Consider the following 23,214-nt stretch of genomic DNA (forward strand, 5'->3'; position numbering starts at 1 on the left):
ACGAGCAAAGCCCCTGTTAACTAGTCGGACTTCTGTCCTTCTAATTAACGATGATCTTACGATTAACCTTCGGGTGTCGTAAGCCTTGGCCGATATAGCTTATTGTCTCACACCCGCTTGACATAAGCTACCCGATTTGGACATAGGCGTCAAATCTTACTTGCTGAAGCCTCGCCAAGTAAGACCCCTAACCTTGGGCTAGCCCAAGGACGTCCTCGACCATTGACGACACACACTCTGTTTGAGCATCGCCAACAGATACCATCCAAGTCGTAACAACTGGTAGGGAGTGTGATGAAGGTAAGAGTAAAATAAATTGAGTTTCGGAATGGAGTGTACTAAATTTTGTAGTCATGCTGCCGCACGCATCTCGGACACAGTCTGTCCCTGACTTGACTTTAGGTGGGTTAGCACTCTCAAACAATTACCTCAGGCTGACCCTCTTCTGCTTTCGCCCTCTTATTCACTCGTTTTCTTCAGTATGAGCCTCCAGACGTGCCCAGCATGTGGCCGTAACAATTTCACTGTCACTGGCCTTAGCCAGCATCTTGCAAAGAGTCGTGACTCCCAGTGTCAAGCACTCTACAGGAATTCACGCTCGCGAACAAACCCAAATCCAGTCTGCAAAACTACCGAAAATTTTGCACCTGAGTCAGGACATCCCAAGGTTTGCCACTTACTTTGGTTAATTTGAAGCTGAAGGTTCTGACCACTCTTACTCTCAGTTTGACTACTCTGGCTACTTTGAAGCTGAAGGTGACGACTTTGACAATGATGTTCATCTGGTGAGTTTTCTTTGGTTGATTTGAAGCTGAAGGCTCGGTTCTGAATCCTCTCGTTTTCAGGGAGAGGATAGCGACTCTGACAATGATGGTCATCTGGTGAGTTTACTTTGGTTAATTTGAAGCTGAAGGTTTGTTACTGAATCCTCTTGTTACCAGGGAGAGGACATTGATGAATCCTTCTTCGAACCTGAATGGGAGGTGCCAGTGCCATCACTACCTGATGACGGCACCTTCGATGATACCAATGATACCGAAACTCACAAAACTCGCCAGGACATTGAGGCTCGGGCACAGGGGCAGCATGGATGTGTGGTGGTGCCTTATCCTGACACACGCGCTGGTCAAAGAACATCACAACATTCACCGGGTCAGTCTGCAAATGTGACATATGGAGCCCAACTGGTTGATGACGAGAACAATGAGAATATTTACTACCCATTTGCTTCGAAGATTGAATGGGAGATAGCACGATGGGCCAAGCTTCGTGGATCAAGCTCTACTGCATTTACAGACTTGCTCTCTATTGACTGGAGTGAGTTATTTTCTTTGTTGCACGTGTATCTAATTGACAACAATACTACTAGGTCAGCGAACACTTGGGACTGTCATTCAAAAATGCGAATGAGCTTAATAAGTTGATAGACCACGAGCTTCCAACAGGACGACCTAAATTCAAACGAGAACAAGTCGTCGTACACTGGAGAAGCATTCGATGTATACTACCATGATATCATCGAATGTGTGAAGTCATTATATGGTGATCCCGACTTCGCTAGATATCTCACATTTGCCCTGGAGCAGCACTATGCCGATGACGACAAGACTGTTCGTTTGTTCCACGACATGCATACAGGGCAAATGGTGGTGGGAAACACAGGTATGTTAAACTCGTTATGATATCAGACTTCATTACTTAATGTCTTTAGAAAAAACTCGATGCACATTGTCCTGGCGGAACTATAGTTCCAATCATCATTTCCTCCGACAAAACACAAGTGATGATGTTTAGCAACAAGACTGCCTACCCTGTGTATCTTACAATTGGCAACATACCGAAGGAACTTCAGCGCAAGCCTTCATCTGGTAGCCACATCCTTCTTGCATATCTGCCAACCAGCCACCTCGAACACATTACAAACAAAGCATCTCAATGTCGTGCTATCGCAAATTTGTACCATGCGTGTTTGCGCCATGTGCTTGCTCCGCTCAAATTTGCTGGATCAGAGGGCATTTCCATGCGTAGCGGTGATGGTGCCATGTCGTCATTGCCATCCATTATTCGCAAGTTTTGTTGGTGACTACCCAGAACAACTCCTGACTACAGGTGTCAAGTTCGGAGAGTGCCCAAAGTGCGATGTTGAAGCCAAGGACACAGGAAGTAATACAACACCTTTTCACTTGCGAAAACTTAGGGAGGTACTGGACGCACTCGCTGCATTCGACGATGGCAATTTAGCATTTGTTCACGCATGTGCTGCAGCTGGCATCAAACCCATCATTCATCCTTTTTGGGAGGATCTTCCTTTTGCAAATATCTTTCGCGCTATCACACCAGATGTCCTGCACCAGCTATATCAAGGTTTGATCAAACATCTTCTCGGATGGCTGTCATTAGCTTGTGGAGGGGCTGAAATTGATGCCCGTTGTCAACAACTCCCTCCAAACCATCATATTCACCTATTCACTAAAGGCATCACTTGCCTGTCACGCGTAAGCGGCACCGAACACGCTCAAATATGCTGCTTCATCCTTGGGATCATAATCAACATCCGCTTGCCCAACAATCTTGATGCAGGTCGTCTGCTTCAAGCAGTGCGGGGCCTACTCGACTTCCTGTATCTCGTGCAATACCCTTGTCACAGCTCAGAGACGCTTCACTCACTAGACGAGGCATTGGACCTTTTCCATGAAAACAAGGACATTTTTATTCAGCCTGGTATCCGAAATAATTTCAACTTACCGAAGTTGCACGCCGCACGTCATTACCACCTCATGATCACGTTGTTTGGTACCACGGACAACTACAATACCGAATACACTGAACGCCTCCATATTGACTTAGCAAAGGATGCTTACCGTGCTACCAACCACAAGGACGAGTTCGTTCAGATGACGCGCTGGCTCGAACGAAAGGAAAAAGTTTTAAGGCACCAGAAATATGTTAGTTGGTGTCTTGCTGATGGCCACCAGTTCGAGCCGTACCATTCACGTCCTCCAGATATGACATTCCGTCGCGAACAAGTGATGACGAAACATCCTACTGCGAAGGCTGTCAGTATTCAAAAATTGGTCGAAGATTACGGTGCGACTCATTTTCGCGAGGCCCTCGCACACTACATTGTGCACAAAAGTTGAGGCAATCATCCTGTCCTGCTCCAGGATCGAGCACTTGATCAATTGGCGGGTGACATTCATTTTCCTTTCCACCGTCTACCCGTCTTTCACAAGATCAAGTGGTGCTCAATTGACACTGGTGGTTTAAACAAGGAACATGTTACCTTGGACAGCGTCCATGCAAAACCTCAACAAAAGTTAGGCTCTCGTCTCATTCATCGGCGCTCTGACACTGTTTTCATATGCCTTGGTGAAGACTCAGTTACAAATGATCTCGAAGGTGCGTGATTCGGTGCCATTTGATTGACTCGCTGCTCACTGACTCGTTAGGTTTCGGTGTCGGCCAAGTTCGTGTTATATTCTCCCTGCCCCCAAAGTCTTTACAATTACTCTTTCCGCCCACTGTCAACATTCCTCCTCACCTTGCATACATTGAATGGTTCACTCCCTTCCCATCCGCTCCAGATCGAAACAACGGACTTTATAAACTGTCGAGATTGATGCGAGGTGGTGACAGGGTAGCTAGTATCGTGCCGGTGGGTGATATCGTGCGTAGCATCCATCTTATACCGAAGTTCGGAGACTCGGCTCCACGAGAATGGACAAGCGAGACCGTTCTTGAGGACTGTAATACGTTTTGGGTCAACTCATACATTGATAGACACACTTTTTCGATATTCAGATAATCCTTACTAATTCTCTTCTGTTGCGAAACAATTTGATCTTGCAGCTACGTTGTTGTCAACTTTGGTTCTAAACACGAGTGATTAAGAAAAATTAGACTAACTTTCAATATTACACGAATTTAGCCCAGGAGGGTTTTCCTGATGAAGAAGAGGGGACTTCGGATTTGAAAATTTTAGTAGGCCAAACCCTCTCCTTTTCTGAGTCACGTTGACAGAGCGAGTGGTATTAGTATGGGCGTCACTGTCACTGTGACAGGGAGGTGGGGGTAACTTGTAGTAGGACGGTCCATTCAAGATCAATATTAGTGGGGATAATTATGACCCAATGGCACTTCGATTCTCGCAAGACTCTCGAGCTCGGAAGCTGGCGGTGTTGGCAGATTATGGAGGTGATCTTCAGGTGTGGGATGTCCGGGCACAGAAGTTGGTTGTATGAAAATCTACTCTTAGCGATTTCAAGATTCATTTGCCGGTCTTCTGGACTACAAAAACCAAATCCATTGTAGCCGCATTCAACCTCACGCGCACAGATTGGGATGGCTTCGCCAAGACAATCTATGAGTTTGACGCGTCCACGCTCAAGACCATTGGAGCTCCTTTCAAACACGCTGATTACATCCGTTGTCTAGCACTCTCATCTGATTGTAGTCTTCTTGCCAGCTCTTCCTCTGATAACACCATCAAGCTATGGATGTTCGAGTCCCGCCAGCTCCTCGCTTCATTCGATATCAAATCTCCCATGATCCTTGTTCTCTCGCCTGATTCGCGTCAACTGTCTTACACGTCTGGGGATGACAGCAAGATCTATATATGCAACATTCCGGCCAATATCCTTGCTAGCATTGGGCTTGAAGAACTGCACCCTGGTGTATGTATTCCCCGCATACATACATCACTTGTATGCTAACATATCTGACAGAAGTAAATCTGAACGTTCACCCCATGCTGATTTACTTAATGTACGTGATTCTACCATTTCCTTTATCTACACCACATTGTTCTTCGTTACAGTTCGATGCAACACCCTGTTTTGTGCGCCGTAAATCAGTAATAATACCTGTCATGTCTCCCATCCCCCGACCTTTGCCTACCAGGGATCCACATGCTCACCTCCACTTTCTGCGCAAGCTCTTTTCCTCTTCTCGCACAGACACGGTTCGCACCGATAAGCCCTGTAATCCCCTGGATGTATGTTTCTTTTATCTGTTTGCTTCTTAATTGACTCGACATTTTCCCTCGCAGTTCCCTGCTACATCCCCCCTGCCTCATCCGCTTATAACACCAGACAAGAATGTGAGTGCGAACTGTTGTAATCCCACATTCGTCTTACATTCTTTAGTCTCGGTCCACACCAGCACCACCCACCACTCAATCGTCCACCATCAATACTCCCGCAACCCCTAAAACCAGCTTACATCAATTACCAACCTGGCAGCCCTTTCAGACAGATGCATCACCAACTATCGTCGATGTTCCTCTCGCGCCGGGTAAACTGGTATGCGTGTTCTATTTCTTTTGTCGTATTCCAAGCTCATCCATCCATGTATAGCGGTACGCTGCAGCGGGTGCTCCCGGCCCTGAGCGTGATCTGATACGCGACGAGGATTATGTTTCTCCTTCTGCCTCTCCAAGTCACGGCTCACACCCAGGGATTGACAATTCTGGACAGCATGGAAGCGGCCGATGTTGTTTCTGTTTTTAGCTGACTGGTTCCTTGGTATCTTGTTGCCGTAATTGCTGCTCGATGCTCGTTGCATATGTTATCCTATCTACACTCGTCGAATTTATGATAACTACTGGCTAAAGCGCTTGACACTCTCGATTGTCGATCCTGTCCAGACTCTGGTGTCTACAGCGGTCCGAGATATTGCCCCCACGCTGCCATTCCTCATGAGCATTCACTATCCAGATTCCAGAACCTTCCAACGTTAACCTCCTTGACAGGCTCTTCATACTCTCTCAGAAATTCGACGTTTCTGATATTAATGTCGATCTCATGTCAAATTCGTCTTTGGAAGTGACTGGGAGGTGATGTCACAGATCGTGTGATCTTACCTGTTCAATTGTTCCTTAGATCTTCCAGTTCGCGCGTACATGCAAGAAGTGTGTATTACAACCGACGAATCGCCATATCACCATGATGAGTCAACAATAGCGATCATAGTAATAGTAATCGTGATGGTATGAATGAAGGGTAGTGCGCTATGCCATAGAGAATAGAAAAAATGTGCAGTGTGTGGAAAGATAATAGTACATGAATGAATGATAACAGATAACAAAACAAAGAAACAGTCAGTTACAGAAGTGAAATATGACTACTTCTCAAAAGCGTCCTTGAACTCATAAGCCTTCCAAAAATTAGCGTAGTCGTCTTCTCCAGCGGGCTCTGTGGCCATGTCATTCTCTAGCAATTGAGATAGTGGTGAAGGATCAGCGAGACTGGGTGTTTTACGCGACTGCGCAACACAATCTGCTAGGGGTGCGATCTGCATGTTCGGGGACATCGATGTGGCGGACGTGGAGCATGGGTGGGAGTTAGTCAACGCCATGGTAGGTGCTGCTGTCACAGGCGTGGCAGGAGCGGAACTCGTCGAGTTCTGACTAGCCGAGCACGACGGTGGAGCGTTCGCATCTGTCGACTGTCCGCACTTGCCATTGACCAGGTGTCTCTTGTACGCATCTTTTCTCGTATACCTGATCACGTCAATATTAATGACGAGGCACGCTGGTTTCGATAGTTTGGATACGCACGTTTTGGAACAATCAGAGCATTTGAATTTCTCTAGTTTGATGCCTAGGTGCCTTTGTGTCCTGATGTGTCTGCGATAGCTTTCAGGATTGAGTACCATGCCGTCCCTAGAACACTTGTATGTCCCGTTGGGTTGACCAAAGTGATCTAACACGGGTGTCTGTACCAAGGTTTGAGAATGCGACCTCATGAGGTGAAAAGAAAACTTACAAACAACGGATCGTTCTTCATCCCGCCGTAGACTTTGTTTCGTTTGATGTCGCACTCTATGTCTTCCGCACTGTGTTTTTGACCGACTGGGGAACTTGGTACTTTAGGGAGAGACGAGGAAGCAGAGCCCGTTGTAAGCTCAGACCCGCGGTGCTGGTCGAGGCATCCTTGGTGCGGCATGGGTGGAACGCAAGGGTTCGCGGCTCCCGGTTGAGAAACAGACGGGAAGGGTTGATGGTACAGGAAGGGCGCAGATGGGTGTTGTGGGGGAGGAGCAACAGTAGCTAGCGGTGGGTATGGACCAACATTAGTGGCACACGCGACATTGGCTCCTGTAGGAGGATGACAACCATTTTGTCCCGGTTGGGACGCGTGAGGCGCAACTCCAGCACCCACACCAGACGAAGGTGCGACGGGCGCGTATGGGACATGCGTCCCATTAGCTGGAACGCCATACGGGTATTGGGGGTGTGCAGGGGCATAGCCTGGATGAGGAATGCATGCGGGCTGGGGCCAGTGAAATTGGCCCATATACATGCCGGTGTTCGGCATATATTGGGTTCCGTTGGAATAATCGGAACCGTTCGATGAGGAGACAGGGGTGGTGGATTGGTTCATCTGGAGGCAAGTAGGTGTAATTAGAAAATATAGGTATTGAAGCTGGAGCTACACGTACTTGGGTGAGCAGATAGTTGATTTTAATGTCAAGGGGATGTGCGCGTGTTCGCAGTAGCAGTAAGTGCAGTGAGTTGGGGATAGAGGATGAAGGCTGTAGAAGCAATATTTATACGCTCGTCCAGCGCCGCCGCTTTGAAGTTGTCCTCGAGATGTCTCCACTGCAGGGGCCCTCCTTTCAGAGAACATTTCATGTGGACCACCATTATTCACTAAATAGGACGATGGTCCTTTAGCACGATCCATCCAGCTTTGCATACACGCTTGACTTGTTCATTCTTGTGGCAAGTCCGCAAAGCAAAGACGAGAAATAAGTTATGGATGCGCTATTGATGTTTGTGCCCAGCTGAGGCTGATAATCCAATCAGAGCACCATATCTTATCTTCTGGCTCCGCGAACAGTTGAATAACCGTAGATCCAAGGCTAATTCGCATGAGTGATGAGATTCATCAGGTTTCTGCGAGTTATACCGGTACTTTAGGAGAAACAGCCTAGATGGACGGGTCAACAACTGGAAAAAAGAGCGAACCTAGGCGAGGTGCAATAGGCTTGACGCAAACGTCTCGTATTACCTTCCAAAGGCGTCATTTTAGAGACGGCTACCAGCATCCGACTGAAGGAGACTCAAGCGCCAAGCGTCTCGAACAAGGATATTATCAATGCATTTCTTTGCAAGCACTCACACTTTTAATCGGTACATCGCAACATCACATCGTAGATTCTGACCCGGTTGACTCTTTTCCACAAGAAAGAGAACCGACGGTAATTTTGTTTCCCTACTTTCCAAACTACTTGAAGGAAACCGCCGTCTTGCAACATTGATCGACTCGCGCAAAGGTACGCCTTCGCCACCCTACTGAGAGCCTACAACTGATCGCTTTTTAGTATTTGTATACGTGGTCATGAAGAGTAACACGACAACACAAAAGTCAAGGAACTTATTTTGGCCCGGAAGAGGATGGGCGATAGGGTTAACGGTAAAGGAGCAAAAGTTCACTTACCTATGTCATAGACTCGAGGAAGTACCAAAGAACTTCTTCATCCTTTAATAATGGTCTCTGGCATTACTTTGCACCGCTACAGCTCACAAACACAACGCAGAAGCGGCATCTGCAAGCCCTAACGCGACCTGAGTCTAAAAATCTGGATCGGATGGAGTAACAACATGCGCAAGGAAATTCGTTATCGGTGAGCAGAAAGTGGTACCGGAGGAAACGGGTTTATTTTTTATTTCTGCAATGTACACCGAGCGCACTGGCATAGGCTTTCGAAGTGCGGCCAAACGTCGGCCAGATGATCTTTCCAGTCACAATCACTCCGGGTTCAGAGCCTTTCAATACCAATGAGTTTCAACCATAGGTGAATATCACTTATCATTTGGTTGTCATACGACCTTCCCATTCTTCTCCTGCCAGTGCGCTTTACAGCTTGCGGTGGGCAGTAGGTGTCAAAAATCCTGTGCATCATTTTTGATGAAATTGATACTTGCTGAGGTTGTTCTGGCATGGACTTGGCAATGGTTGTAGATATGACGACAGAGACACGCATTTGAGATTCATCCGTGTAGCAGAATTACATGAAGAGGAAAGAAATTCAAAATAAGATTGTTTGGGGTCAGTAATAGCATCCGAATCCCGATAAGCTCTTGTTCCGAAAGTATTGTTCAGTTGGTTGGTTCAGCTTCACGTTTACACACTATCTTACAGGCCCATGCAGAACTCCTCAAAAATGCGACCTGGCTGAATCTAGTGAGCTTTCAAATGAGATCAAACCGGCTCTTCGTTGTCTCAGCGCAAGATTGTAGCCTTCAGTTTTTAACCCGTGGTTTGTAATTCTACTATAAACTCTTCTCGCAGGCGAGTCACGATCGTGCTCTAAATTTCTTTTGCACCCTGGCACATGAGGACCACGTGGGTGAACTAAAGTTACATGTTGCGGATATGATAGGTCATGATGTACAGTGCACAGCCGTCTGGGAGATACAATTGAAGACGTGGGATGCGTGTCCTTATGAACATTATCGCTCTTTGTCCTCGCTAACATCCTGGTAAGACCAAAACCATATGAGCATCACGCACGGATAAACTGACGAATGTTTTGAGCAAAGTGCGCCAGCTCACGAACGAGTGAGAATTGGACATTAGTCAAGGTCAAGCCTAGCCGATACAGAGCATTATCAATCGTGCAAGGAGAGCCCACCGAATACAACCATTATCCGACATCTTGCCAGTCTGTCTGGCCAATACAGCTGTGATGGCTTCCAGCTCAACGCAACCCGGTGCAGCAGAAAACAACTTGATTCTGACGCCAGTCATGACCTTGGAGGGACATGAACTATGGAAGCCTCTCCATCCCGAGCCGGACGGTGAACATCATGAGTACAAATTTATTTCGTACATTTCCTATTTTCCCGACGGCAAGCAAATGAACATGTATAGTGCTGCCGCGGTCCGGTTCTCCGCGGTTCGGTCCACGGTTCTCACACCAGCCAGAACCGGACCGGAAAATGGTTCTCGGTTCTAGGTCTTCCCCAACGGTCCCGTTCTGGTTCGGCAAGGCCGAACCATTCCGAACCGTTATCGACTTCGACTTCGACTGTGACAACTTCGGTCTCCACGTCAAACTGTTGTCTTCGGGATTTGCACTACTGGTTAATCAGGCTACCTTTAGCCTTTTTGAAGGTAAGTACTAATCAATCAAACTCTCCACCTGCGCCTATGTTGATTTATGTATGTTTGTACTATGTATATCATGGCTTCAGCGACCCGCGGGTTCACCCGTGCTCAACCCTAGAGAGTCCGACTCTCTTTACTCTCATTTACGATGATCGTAATTATTGCATCCATTATTATCGCTTGCCCTCTGACTTTGCATCTTTTTTTCGTTGGCACGTCTTTCGTTACATGTTTTTCTGGTCCCCTGAGTTCCTTATACATTCCCTCGATCTCTAACACGCCATTCAGTCACATTTCTAGTACACTGAGGCTCTTGTCACGCTCTCCATGGCATGTGAAGCTGGATTTCTAACGCCCACTCCTAGTACTTGATATTCATCGTTTCTATTGCCCTCAGTGGCATAGAAAAAAGTCCTGTCATGTATAGATGAGTCACGTTATCAAATCCAGGTAAACTACTGATACTCACGCAAAGCCCGTCTCGGCAGCCCTTGCATGCACCGTCATCAAAGCAATGCTTAACACATTTATCGTCAGCCGCCGCGTCAGTGGGCACGGCGAAGATTAATGATGCTGAAGCAATGGCGAGGACAATCGCATAAGAGAAACGCATTGTTTGGTGTAATATGGGATAAGATAATTCTGAAGAAAATGGTAAGAAGACGACTGGGTTTTATGTGCTGAATATTCCTTTCTTCTCACTAGGGTATACTCGCGTGTCGGAGGATCAGAGTTTTCCCGTACTAACCCGCGGTACAGCAGCTATTCCAAATGACCCAATAGGATAATGACATGGGCATTACAAATTCTTCGTGGAGATTCGGAGTGGGAACAAAAATTCAACTGAGATGTTACCCGATTCAGATTGTTGTGCGCCACGACAGGTCACAGTCTGCCAGGTCATGTCGACGATATCGATATGAGGGTTGTGGTGTGCCACCAAGGTGACGGGTGACTCCGCTCGAAAAGGCAACTGCGCGTCACAAAGCAACCCGCCGGTAAACGCTTGGGTGATGCCATCGTCTTGGTGGAGTACATAGACAGGGAGGATAACCTAGTGTTGCGGAAGTCCGGTTTGGTCCGGTTCAGCAACAAATTTTGCGAATGCTGAACTGGACGCCATGAACACGTTCATGGCATCCAGTTCATGTCCGGTTCAGCGTTCGAACATCGAACACATTGTAAATATACTCGATTGTACTATAGCTAGTAGTAAGGAGTACTGGTACACTACTGTGAAGCAAGGCCAAGTGAAATTAATGCAAGGCAAGACTAAAGATCAGTAAGGACAACAGAAAGGTCGTTTTCAGTTACATGAGCGAGGGGCTCAATACGAGCGGCTGTTACAAGAACATCTAGACGCTTGGGCCCCTACCATTTTTCTCCTAATCCTCCTCGTATCAGCCCTCGCATCATACCCTTACCCTGACCTTACCCTGGTCATCCTTGTCATTCTCGCATTCCCCTTCGCTCTCTATCTGTCGCTTCAGCAGAGCCAGTACATCTGGCCGGATCCTTTCACTGACGAAGCATACCCATGCTCCGTTCCACCACCTGACTGATCCTGTGGACAGTCCCCTTGCCCTTACCGTCCAGACGGTAGCCTATGATATGATGCACGACGCATCCCCTTTGCCCTCTTCCCTTTCTTGATCTCTGACTCAGTGTGCAGTTGCACATGCAACTTATAGATAGCTCCGCAGCTGCACGATCGTGCCCCTGCGCGTTTCACTTCTTATTTCGACCTTTGACTCACTTTCTTATCCAGCACGTTCTGCCTCGCCCGTGTCTCAACGCGAACATGCTTTCCTTTTATGGTTATACCCTTTACCAATTGCCTCTCTTGGTAGTACAAGTTATCACCCACTAATACGTCTCCTGTCCTCTATATAAACTCGCTACCATGTACTATATTCCCTAACTTGAATCTACTTGGTTCTTGACCTCCTACTCTCACCAGAGTGATCCTTTCTGCCTCGCCAGCAGTCTATATTCTATCTTCTTATCTGCTCTTCACGGATAAGCCTATAGTCTTGATCTTTACTCATCGACTTCGTCGACGAGCAAAGCCCCTGTTAACTAGTCGGACTTCTGTCCTTCTAATTAACGACGATCTTACGATTAACCTTCGGGTGTCGTAAGCCTTGGCTGATATAGCTTATTGTCTCACACCCGCTTGACATAAGCTACCCGATTTGGACATAGGCGTCAAATCTTACTTGCCGAAGCCTCACCAAGTAAGACCCCTAACCTTGGGCTAGCCCAAGGACATCCTTGACCGTTGACGACACACGCTCTGTTTGAGCGTCGCCAACAGATACCATCCAAGTCGTAACAGTAGCGACCTCAGCTGCAGCCTGGATATGCCTGTTGTGATAAGCACTCTTCAACAGTTGGAGCACCTCAAAGATATTGGGTGTGAGCTGGTTGTGTCAACTCTGATCTGTGATGCTGCCGCTTGAAAAGGCCCGTTCTGATGGAGTGGCAGAACCTTGAATCACAAGAAAATCTCTTGCCATGCGGGAGAGTGTTGGGTACACCACAGAATGATGCTGGTAGGTGCGTCAGTAAATAACTACTAGTCGATGCAATAGATATAACTTACCCCCCACCAATGGACAACATCTCCCACATCTTCCAATGGAGCCATCAAATATGTGGCGAGTTCTTGATGAGGATTTGCAATGCAGTCGCGAGTAATGCCTCAATGGCTTGGAAGGTCCTCAAGAAGTCGAAATCTGGGCTTGAGAGTTTCCTTGACGAAGATGAGTCCGTTGAAAATGACCCTCGTGCCTTTCTCTGGTAAGTTTGCATCCTGGGACTTGAAGCCATCCTGCAAGGCTCTAACTCATATTTCCTTCGATAGAGATATCTTTCGGTTGCCTTGTACTCTGTTATCTGATCTGTCTGACTTGTTTTTCGGTAATTTTTCTTGCTTTCCCATCACTTTTCTCCACTTTCTATTGTTTTCGTATCCTACTCACATGTTCAAGGCTTTTGCATGACTTGTACTTTGTTTGACTTAATCTTTCTTTCCCTACACATTTTTATCCATTTTTACAACTTTTATAGATGGCGCGGTGCTTTATAAGACACCACTTTCATCCCTCACAAGTTGTGAAAAATGAGTGAATAATAAGAAAAAAGTGAAGAAACAGAGCACGAGTGGCCTTTTTTCAACTTTCTGGCAGTTCTCTGAATTACTATCTTTTAGCTTGAGTAAGTGGACATTAAGGGACACTAAGAGACCTGATGTTTTCCTGATGTGTCTTGTCTAGTGCTGCCGTGGTCTGGTTCTCTGGGGTTCGGTCTGTGGTTCTCTCACCAGCCAGAACCGGACCCAAAATCGGTTCTCAGTTCTAGGTCATCTGGAATGGTTCCGTTCTGGTTTGGGACACCCAAACCATTCCGAACCGTTGTTACTTCAATGTTGTTGTTGTCTGATCAATCGATCTTTGGGATTTGCACTACCTTCGACTTCGACCCTTCGACTTCAACCAGAATTTGTATTATCAGGCTGCCTTTAGCCTTTTTCAAGGTGAGTACTAACTAAGTCAACTCTGAAGCATCTAATCAACTGACATATGTTTAACTACATCTTCCTAGGCCGCTATGATCCTCCACAGGCTTTTTGCTGTAACTGATCTCCTAGGAGACCAGTATTCTGTGGTGCGCAGATGTGTTCTCCTTGCCCTGTGTACAAAACAAGGTCGTGACGATGAAACTGTGAGTTGTCTCCCTGAAAATGTCAGACTCCCACGCTCTCAATGCTAATGGCACCCTCAAGGACGTGTCCGAGATCACGTTCTACAACGATCCTGATGACGATGTGCCCTTGCCACCAGTTCCATCAAATGGCCCTGACGACAATGTGCCCTCAATGGAACCCAAGAAAAATGCCTTCTCAGTTCTACTCAAGACTGGACATATGCTAGCAACCGTCACTGCAGGCTCTCAGCGCTCTGGCTGCCCTTCAAAGCCCTCAGCTCGCATCCGTGACACTGACAATGTTGCTTCGTCCTCAGGCACAAGGAAGCATGCACGCACATCATCTAGTGCTACAGAGCACCCAGCATCTAAAAAAGTCGCCATGCGATTCATGTCACCTTTGGACTCTGATGACGAAGATATGGCTGATGAAGATCTCCTTTCGGCTGCTCCTGATCCAGGAGAATCATCATCTGATGAGCTGATCCCCCAGCTTGATAATGATGATGATGAGGCTGAGAGTCAAACTGCGAGTCAAACAGTATGTCATATCTTCATCATTGTCTTCCTTCACTGACACTTGCATTTAGGTCTCAAAAAGTGATTGTACAGCAGACATCCAGACTATATTCACTCATATCCCTGAGGGATGGGTCTGTACACTGTGCAAGTAAGTTTTCATTTGTTTTTAATTTAAATTCAATTTTGATTTTGGATAAGGGACGCTGGTGAACCAGCACACAAGCATATGTTTTGCGGAGGCACCTCAATGCTACGAACACACATTGTTCGCCACAGACGCACCCATTTTCAAGTGTACAAGGCACATTGCGATGCTGCGGGCATCACCATGCATTCTCATGCAATCCCACCTGGCAAAAACCTCACTGCAATGCAACAAACTCTTGATCACAATCTTGTTTTGAAACCTGCTGTATTCATGAAGGATGGGTTATTGGAGTACATAATGGAGCTTATCGTGACAGAAGATGAGGTGCATTTTTTAATTTTGTTATTTGCATTGCTGTTTAATGACATTATGGCAGGCAATCCAGTTGGTTGATAAACCAGCTTTCCGATGTTTGCTGTTGTACACCCATTCAACTCTATCCAAGAAAGATATCCCGCACTGCACCAAACTCACTGATACCATCAAGTCTCGCGCAAATACTATCGTCGAAAAGATCAAGGAGCGCCTTGCTGTAAGTTTATTCTATTCACATTATTAACTATTATTGATGCAGTTCTGATAGCATGTTGACAGCATGGTGTCCATGATGTTCGACTCATAGACATCTATCATCAGGGATCCTTTCTTTTCCGTCACTGGCCATTACATCTGGAACCCCCCTGATAAGCCACAAGAGTGGGTGCTGATGCGCGAGCAGCTTGATTTCAGTCATATCAAAGGCAACCATAGTGGCCAAAATATTGCCCACATACTCATTAAGACCATAGATAGGTACAAGATTCACAAGAAGGTAAGTTTTTTTAAATTTACTTATGCCATTTTATTGACCTTACTTTGCAGGTTGGCTGGATGACTTCGGATAACACCTCAAACAACAACACTGCCATGAAAGAAGTCGGACAGGTCTTAAACAAGGGCGGCAATGATTGGCTACCAGGTGCCCACTGCATTCAGTGTCAAGAGCACATCCTCAACCTTGTTGCACAGCACTTCGTTGATGCGGTTGCGCCTACCCCTCAAGCCACCTTACTCAAGAAGATCCGTCATGCTATAGACAATGGTGATGATGCTGACATTGACAGTTTAACTCAACAGCTGGCCACATTAGAATGTGATCCCGAAGCCATTACCGAGGACAGTTTTGATGTGGCAGATGCCGTTGGCAAAGCACTTGCTCTTATTGAACAGGTGAGCTCCTTTTCTTGTTTTTGAGTTGTTTTCTAATATGAATATAATAGATTTGCAAATCGCCACAAGCCAGAGCCTTCTTCCAAAAGTGTTGCAAGGAAGAGGGCATCCCTGTTTGCGAGATCTTAGCTTGGGTGCGAACACGCTGGGCATCTTTATATAAGTGCCTTGAACACTTTCTCTCTCACCGCCTGGTGAGTTCTCTAATGTCTTTATTTATTTCAATATCTCTAATGCCTTGTTTTTTTCAGGCCGTCAACCATTTAACTCTCCTTGCTGATGAGAGTCACGAAGTCCCGATGCTGTGCAACAAATCTTACAGTGACTTCAAACTCGATCGAGCCAACTGGAAAAAAATCTGACTGGTTCATAATGTCCTCAAGGTATTTGATTTGTTTATTTATTCATTTATTTACTTACAGCTATCATAACTACAGGAGCCTGCGACTGCGCAACAGTCATTCTCCTCAGCGACACATCCCACAGCCTGGCTCACAATACCCACACTTGAATGTCTTGCTGACACATGGCAGACGATGGCAAATGATCCCACATACGCATCGATTGCTGATGCAATCCAGAGTGGCCTCGAGAATGTGGACAAATACTACAAGAAGACCAGCGACTCAGATGTGTATTTTATCTGTCTGGGTGAGTAGCATTTTTTTTCTTGAGTGCCATTTCTAATGTACCTACAGTTCTGGACCCTAACTTCAAGTTGGCCTATGTCGAGACCTGTTGGACTGATGAAAAGGTTGGGAGAGGGAGAGCTTGTTTTGAAGCTGTGGTAAGTCTCATTTTTTCAATGTATTCTACCAGCGGCTGATAATTATGTACATCGTAGTTCGATAAGTATCACAAGGCTCCCCTGCTGCCATCTACCACAGCACAAGCCAGTGTGCCGCTGAAAGTACCAGTACTGCAAGCCGTTCAGGATGGCCAGTCCTGGATGCATGATGTGGTCATGGCACGTCAAGCCGCAGAACTTCACATGCGCGACCCCCATCATGAACTCACCTCATATCTTACTTCGCTGTTAGAAGAGACAGATGATGTCGTTGTATGGTGGGGGGTAAGTTGTTTTTTTATTCACACATTCTCAACTGACATTATTCATTAGCTACACTCGCTACAATATCCGACACTCGCTCGTATTGCCCGCGATTATCTACCGATTCAAGGTAGTGCAGTTCCCTCTGAACACACATTCTCTAGCAGGGGAATCACATCAACCTTGTGCCGCAATGCTTTTGGATCATCCACCTTCTCTGCTCTACAGTTAATGAAGGCCGTGTCACGAGTACCTTTAACGAACCATTATTCTTTCCTGAATCTTCCTAAGCACCAATACACAGCGCCTAAGACAAACCCTAACCCTACCCCGAAAGCGTCTACCAGTTCAGAAATACCCTTGGCGCCCACAACACGTGTCTTCGATGTGACTGATGAAGAAGACGAGTTCTTTGATTGTGATTAGATTAGATTAGATTAGATACGATAAGATAAGATATGGTCACGTGATGCTTCTTTAATATTCTACAATGTTCTATGGTACGATTCCCTTTCTCTTTTTATGATTGGCTAGTAGTTGTAACTCAGTTTCAATCTCCGTCTCAATAGTTGTATATAGGTAGCATGTCTTGGTCGATAGTTCCTTAGTTCAAACCTCTTGTTTCTACACTGTAGCAATCCAAGACGTACCTGCTCATTATCATCCTTGTTGTGATAACCTTAGTACAAGTCCTAGTCTCCGCCCAGCGTTAATTCGTTATTGGGTTGTGACATTAGGTTTGAACTATAGGAGACTCCGACTCCTGCATACCGCTCCCATCCACTACTATATCCTTTGAATACTTGGTAGACCATTAGGTTAACCAACGATTCAAACGATCACCTTTACTCGTCGTTACACGTGTCTCTCAGCTGCATATCTGCGCGAGACATACGTCTAACATCATTACACGTTTTATCTTGCCCGGTCTAAACAACCGCGACCCTTTTCTTTGAAACCCCTTTCCTTTGCTCGCTTGAGCTTTTTACGAATAGTCTTTTGTAGTTAGTAGTCCTATACCAGGCCCTGCCTTACATTGCAGCCGCCAGTATACGGAGGTGTTGACGACATTAGGCGTCTCGCTACAACTTTGAGTGCTGGCCCAAGACCCTGCCTGCTCAACGTTACTATAGTTGCTTTCATACCTACATCTTTCTTCATACGCACGTAGTACCTTTCCGTTAAGTTTAGTAGAACTGTTGCATCTGCGGATAGTCTTACCATCATTACCAAGAGGATTTAGATACGGTGTCCAAGTGAGACTCGCACTTGTAAGCTTCGGCTGGAAGAGTGATAACTTGTCCTTGGTCCGTACCCTTGTCGGTGATTGAGAAGTAACACACACGAAGCACACCGCGTTTTTCTCACTTAACAAAGGTGTAGTTTACGTACACTTCTTTTAGTTAGTAAATAGGGAAGTGTCAGTAGGGTTGAATAAAGAACCCTTTGACTCTGAAGTACGTGGTAGATCCGATTAGTATCGGGGACCGCTTCAGTTTTCCATTTACGTACTCCTTTTTCCCTCTCCCTTAATCATCATTCCTTTTCAGGTGGACCATTACGACTTGTCCACCACTTCATTATTCCTTTTCCGGAAGGGCCGTTACGACTCGCCCTTCAAACTTCTTACGTCATTAGTAAAGCGGGTTCCAGAATACAACTGGTACAATGACTAAGAAAACCTATTCCTTGCATGAGTTTCACGCACTTGATGAGGCTATGAATGGGCCTAAACAGCCGTTCAATTGTTACAAATGTGGAAAGCCAAATCACATTGCACGAAACTGCAGAACTCCGAATTCCCCTCCTCCCTCAGATAACTCCACACCTCCTAGTTGGTTCCAAGATTTCCTAGCTCATAGAGAAGCAAAGAAGAAGGAATCAATAATTCCCAAATGGTTCAAGGACTGGACCATATCACCAGAAGGCAAAGAAATGTTGGCTAAGATAAAAGCCAAGGCAGATGCACTTGCCAAAAAAGCATCAGAACCGCCTAAATGGTTTAAAGAATGGGAAGCTTCTCGAAGAAATAGAATCTTGGAGGAACAAGAGGTGGACAAGTCGGGCAGTAGATACTCGATCCTTGCGAATTTTGCGGATGTAGAAGAAGTAAATTTAAAGACAAAATCAGAACACTTCTATCTTCCCATTACGCTGAAAGGAAAGAACAAATCTGCAGATTTGAAAGCTCTTGTAGATTGTGGAGCATCCACGCTCTTTATCAACGAACAATTTGTCAAGGAGAACAGAATTCGTTGTAGAAAATTACTGCGTCCGATCCAAGTTAAAAACATTGATGGATCTCTTAACGCCTCGGGATCGATGACCCATTTCGCAGAACTAGGTCTTAAAATCGGCAACCATGAAGAAGAAAAAGTAGCATTCATGGTTACAGATCTAGGAAACAATGATGTGATCATTGGGATCGATTGGTTGAGATACCACAATCCTGAGATTGATTGAAATGCAGGGAAGTTTTCGCTTTCACGGTGCCCGGTGAAATGTGAAACTAAGAAGGAGAAAAGACTCCGAAACAGGGCTGAGAAAAAGAAAAAGTCAGAAGAAGTCGATGACGTACCCAGCTTGTTGCCTGTTATGACAGATCAAGATGAAGAAGAAAAAGTAGCAGCACCTTTCTTCTTTGTGGCCAAAAAAGATGGCAAGTTAAGACCGGTGATGGACTACAGAAAGCTCAATGAGAAGACGGTGAAAAATGCGTATCCGCTACCGAGATCTCAAGATTTAATTGATGCTTTAACTGGTGCCACAATATACTCTAAGATGGATGTACGATGGGGGTATAATAATATTCGCATGAAAGAAGGAGATGAGTGGAAGGCGGCCTTCAAAACGCCGTTTGGTCACCACAAACCGACCGTGATGTATTTTGGACTCACGAACTCGCCTGCAACCTTCCAAACTATGATGAATGAAATTCTGAGAGACCTAATAGATGGCAAAACAGTAGTCGTCTATATTGATGACATAATGGTCTTTACGAATGGAAATAGGGAGCAGCACCGAAAGGTGGTACGAGAAGTCCTGAAACGGTTAAAGGAGAATGACCTGTTCTTGAAGCCTGAGAAATGTAGCTTCGAACAGTCTAAAGTCGAATTCCTTGGGTTGATCGTGGAAGAAGGCAATGTGTCGATGGACCCTGTGAAAGTAGAAGGAGTACTGAAATGGCCTGTTCCCAAATGCGTAAAAGATATTCAAGCATTCATGGGCTTTGCCAACTTCTATCGAAGATTCATACTTGGGTTCTCGGAGATAGCCAGACCAATGAATGATCTGCTAAAAAAGATGTCAAGTGGGACTGGACGGAAAAACAGCAGAAAGCTTTTGATGAACTTAAGAAACGTTTCACAGAAGCTCCCGTTCTAGTCATGCCAGATGTTGAGAAGAAAAAGAAAATAGAGACCAATGCTTCCGATTACGCAACAGGAGCAGTTCTCTCTCAACTAATGGAAAATGGATTATGGCATCCGATAGCATACTACTCTAAGTCAATGGATGATGCAGAAAGAAATTATGACATTCACGACAAAGAGTTATTAGCGATCATTAGAGCGTTAGAAGAGTGGAGGCACTATGTGCAGGGAGCACCTCACCCAGTTGGGATATGGACGGATCATAAGAACCTAGAATATTTCATGACGAGTCAAAAGTTGACCAGAAGGCAAGCTAGATGGAGTCTTTTCCTAGCGGAGTATGAATTTACACTCCAACACAAGCCTGGCGTGGTTAATGACAAAGCAGACCGTCTTTCTCGGAGATCAGACCATAGAGGGGGGGTAGAAAACGATAACTCAGATCGCATTCTTTTAAAACCGGAATTCTTTACTGTAAAAGCTGCTAAAAGAGGTCAAGTTTTGGTGCATGGAGAAGAAAAATTACTCCAAAAGATACGAAAATGCACAGAACGAGAACCTGAAGTCGCTAGAGCGTTAGAAACGCTAAAAGCAGCACCGGTTCAATTGCGTAGAGGAATCGAAGAGTGGAATGTGGAGGATGGATTGGTGTTATTCCGAGGATTAGTTTACGTTCCAAATGACAAAGAGATCTGCTGAGAGATATTGGAGTTGTTTCACGACTCTCCACCGGCTGGACATCCTGGACGAGCTAAAACCTTAGAATTGATTTCCAGAAACTATTGGTGGCCTTCAATGACGAAGTATGTCCACAATTACGTAGATGGTTGCGATAGGTGTAAACAAACGAAAGTGCTTCCGAGTAGACCAACGGGGCCTTTACAACCAAATGAAGTTCCAGAAGGACCTTGGCAGACAATCACCTGTGACCTGATAGTGGATTTGCCGAAGAGTGAAGGGTGTGATAGCATTTTTGTAGTCGTTGATCGATTTTCGAAACAAGCACACTTCATTCCCACCACCAAAGACGTAGACTCGAAGGGTATTTCCGAGCTATTTCTAAAAAATGTATGGAAACATCACGGAACACCGAAAAAAGTGATTTCAGATAGAGGAACTCAGTTTATATCGAAGTTCATGGGACAAATGTCAAAAAGATTAGGAACGAAATGGTCTGCATCAACCTCCTATCATCCCAGAACCGATGGACAGACTGAACGCGTAAATCAAGAAGTCGAACAATATTTGCGCATGTTCACATCATACAGACAGAATGATTGGATATCTTGGCTGCCGATAGCAGAGTTTTCACATAACAATGCAGTCACAGTAACCGGTCACAGTCCGTTTAAAGTCCTCTATGGGTATAACCCAGATTTCACGATTCACCCAAACTCCATGTCCGTAATCCCTGCCACCGATGAGAGAGTTGATCAGATGAAAGAAGCGAGAGATGATGCTGAAAATACTCTTAAGATGGTCAATGAGCGCATGAAGCGTTTCTATGACAAAGGAGTAAAAGAAGCACCTCAGTATAAGATAGGAAACAAGGTCTGGCTTGACGCGAAGAATCTCAAACAACGTCGTCCGAGTCAAAAACTGTCAGATCGTCGTCTAGGTCCCTTCGAAATACTAGAGAAGATTGGTGAAGTGAACTACAAGTTGAAATTGCCGGAAAAATATCAGATCCACCCGGTTTTCCACGTAGAATTGCTTACGCCATATCACGCATCTCGATTAATTCCTCATCCTCCTCCCAACCGACCACCTCCAGAATTGATTGACGATCGGGAAGAATTTGCTGTAGAAGAAGTACTAGATAGCCGATTGTTCCGAGGAAAGCTGCAATACCTAGTGAAATGGGAAGGATACCCGAAGGAAGAGTCATCTTGGGAGCCAGAAGAAAATTTGAAGAACGCCCCAATTCCTTTAGCGGAATTCCATAAGAAGAATCCCACGGCTGCAGCCAGAAAATACCAAAGAATCAAAGGCTCAGTACTGTTTACGGAAGATTTCAAAAGATGGAGAGAAAAGAATATCCGACCTTCATTCGTTCGTGATGACACTCACCTTAGAGAGGGGGGTAATGTCACGAGTACCTTTAACGAACCATTATTCTTTCCTGAATCTTCCTAAGCACCAATACACAGCGCCTAAGACAAACCCTAACCCTACCCCGAAAGCGTCTACCAGTTCAGAAATACCCTTGGCGCCCACAACACGTGTCTTCGATGTGACTGATGAAGAAGACGAGTTCTTTGATTGTGATTAGATTAGATTAGATTAGATACGATAAGATAAGATATGGTCACGTGATGCTTCTTTAATATTCTACAATGTTCTATGGTACGATTCCCTTTCTCTTTTTATGATTGGCTAGTAGTTGTAACTCAGTTTCAATCTCCGTCTCAATAGTTGTATATAGGTAGCATGTCTTGGTCGATAGTTCCTTAGTTCAAACCTCTTGTTTCTACACTGTAGCAATCCAAGACGTACCTGCTTATTATCATCCTTGTTGTGATAACCTTAGTACGAGTCCTAGTCTCCGCCCAGCGTTAATTCGTTATTGGGTTGTGACAGGCCGCTTACTGTAATGGACATCTTTCGGCAGCTACAGAGGCAGAGGGGTATGCACAAATTTTATTAGACTAGTTACTCAATGTGTAGCTAGTATTTCGTCAATTATTTTTTGCTGTCCCTATAGAAAAATTTATGGTTTGGTTCGAGTTTGGACCACAAAAAAAACTGAACCGGACCATTGAGAATGGTTCTCAACGGTCCGGTTCTGGGTTCAACAATTTTGCCGAACCGAACTGTTGGTCCAGTTCTCGGTTCTTGTTGAAGATCCTCTGAACCGGACTGAACCAGACCACGGCAGCACTAATCATGTAAGCATGGCTTACACATCGGACTCATTGATTGGACACCTCTCCGTATTTGTTGCTGTTTACAGGATGCCTATTGCCCCTTACTTGTACTGCGCTCATATGTTTGTAATTAGTTATCGCCTCTTACCCTGATCCGAATTGCATACGCTTCTACTTGTTATTTCCATCTGAGTGTTTCTACCTCCTAGGTAGTTTCCACTTT

At 45.5% G+C, this 23,214-nt stretch overlaps 3 protein-coding genes across 3 annotated transcripts; 2 read left to right on the plus strand and 1 right to left on the minus strand.

Moving 5' to 3' along the window:
• Positions 1–481: 481 nt before the first annotated feature.
• EDB93DRAFT_1303272 (uncharacterized protein) lies at positions 482–3,876 on the plus strand (the record flags this gene model as incomplete). The annotated part of the gene is made up of 10 exons (XM_041454716.1): positions 482–667; positions 1,080–1,321; positions 1,375–1,477; positions 1,533–1,610; positions 1,639–1,662; positions 1,712–2,046; positions 2,072–2,888; positions 2,919–3,125; positions 3,165–3,399; positions 3,450–3,876. 10 exons carry the CDS (start codon positions 482–484, stop codon positions 3,803–3,805), a joined length of 2,583 nt encoding a protein of 860 aa, XP_041304055.1. The 3' UTR covers positions 3,806–3,876.
• Positions 3,877–6,033: 2,157 nt separating this feature from the next.
• On the minus strand, positions 6,034–7,687 carry EDB93DRAFT_782259 (uncharacterized protein). Its single transcript, XM_041457455.1, has 4 exons — positions 7,441–7,687; positions 6,765–7,382; positions 6,557–6,714; positions 6,034–6,499 (listed from the first exon to the last, which is right to left on the minus strand). Exons 2-4 carry the CDS (start codon positions 7,380–7,382, stop codon positions 6,121–6,123), a joined length of 1,155 nt encoding a protein of 384 aa, XP_041304056.1. The 5' UTR covers positions 7,441–7,687; the 3' UTR covers positions 6,034–6,120.
• Positions 7,688–9,813: 2,126 nt separating this feature from the next.
• Positions 9,814–11,677, plus strand: EDB93DRAFT_1330877 (uncharacterized protein; the record flags this gene model as incomplete). Its single annotated transcript, XM_041455182.1, has 2 exons — positions 9,814–10,121; positions 11,520–11,677. Exons 1-2 carry the CDS (start codon positions 9,947–9,949, stop codon positions 11,675–11,677), a joined length of 333 nt encoding a protein of 110 aa, XP_041304057.1. The 5' UTR covers positions 9,814–9,946.
• Positions 11,678–23,214: the final 11,537 nt, after the last annotated feature.

This window comes from Suillus bovinus, assembly GCF_016758785.1.
Source record: "Suillus bovinus strain UH-Sbo-P2 chromosome Unknown EDB93scaffold_66, whole genome shotgun sequence".
In the NCBI taxonomy this organism is placed as follows: domain Eukaryota; kingdom Fungi; phylum Basidiomycota; class Agaricomycetes; order Boletales; family Suillaceae; genus Suillus; species Suillus bovinus.

Coding starts and splice junctions, on each gene's coding strand:
- EDB93DRAFT_782259 (XM_041457455.1), bottom strand. CDS start 7,382: ATGAACCAATCCACCACCCCTGTCTCCTCATCGAACGGTTCCGATTAT. Junction 6,715..6,764: donor TGAAGAACGATCCGTTGTTT/GTAAGTTTTCTT, acceptor ACCTTGGTACAG/ACACCCGTGTTAGATCACTT. Junction 6,500..6,556: donor TGCTCTGATTGTTCCAAAAC/GTGCGTATCCAA, acceptor TGACGTGATCAG/GTATACGAGAAAAGATGCGT.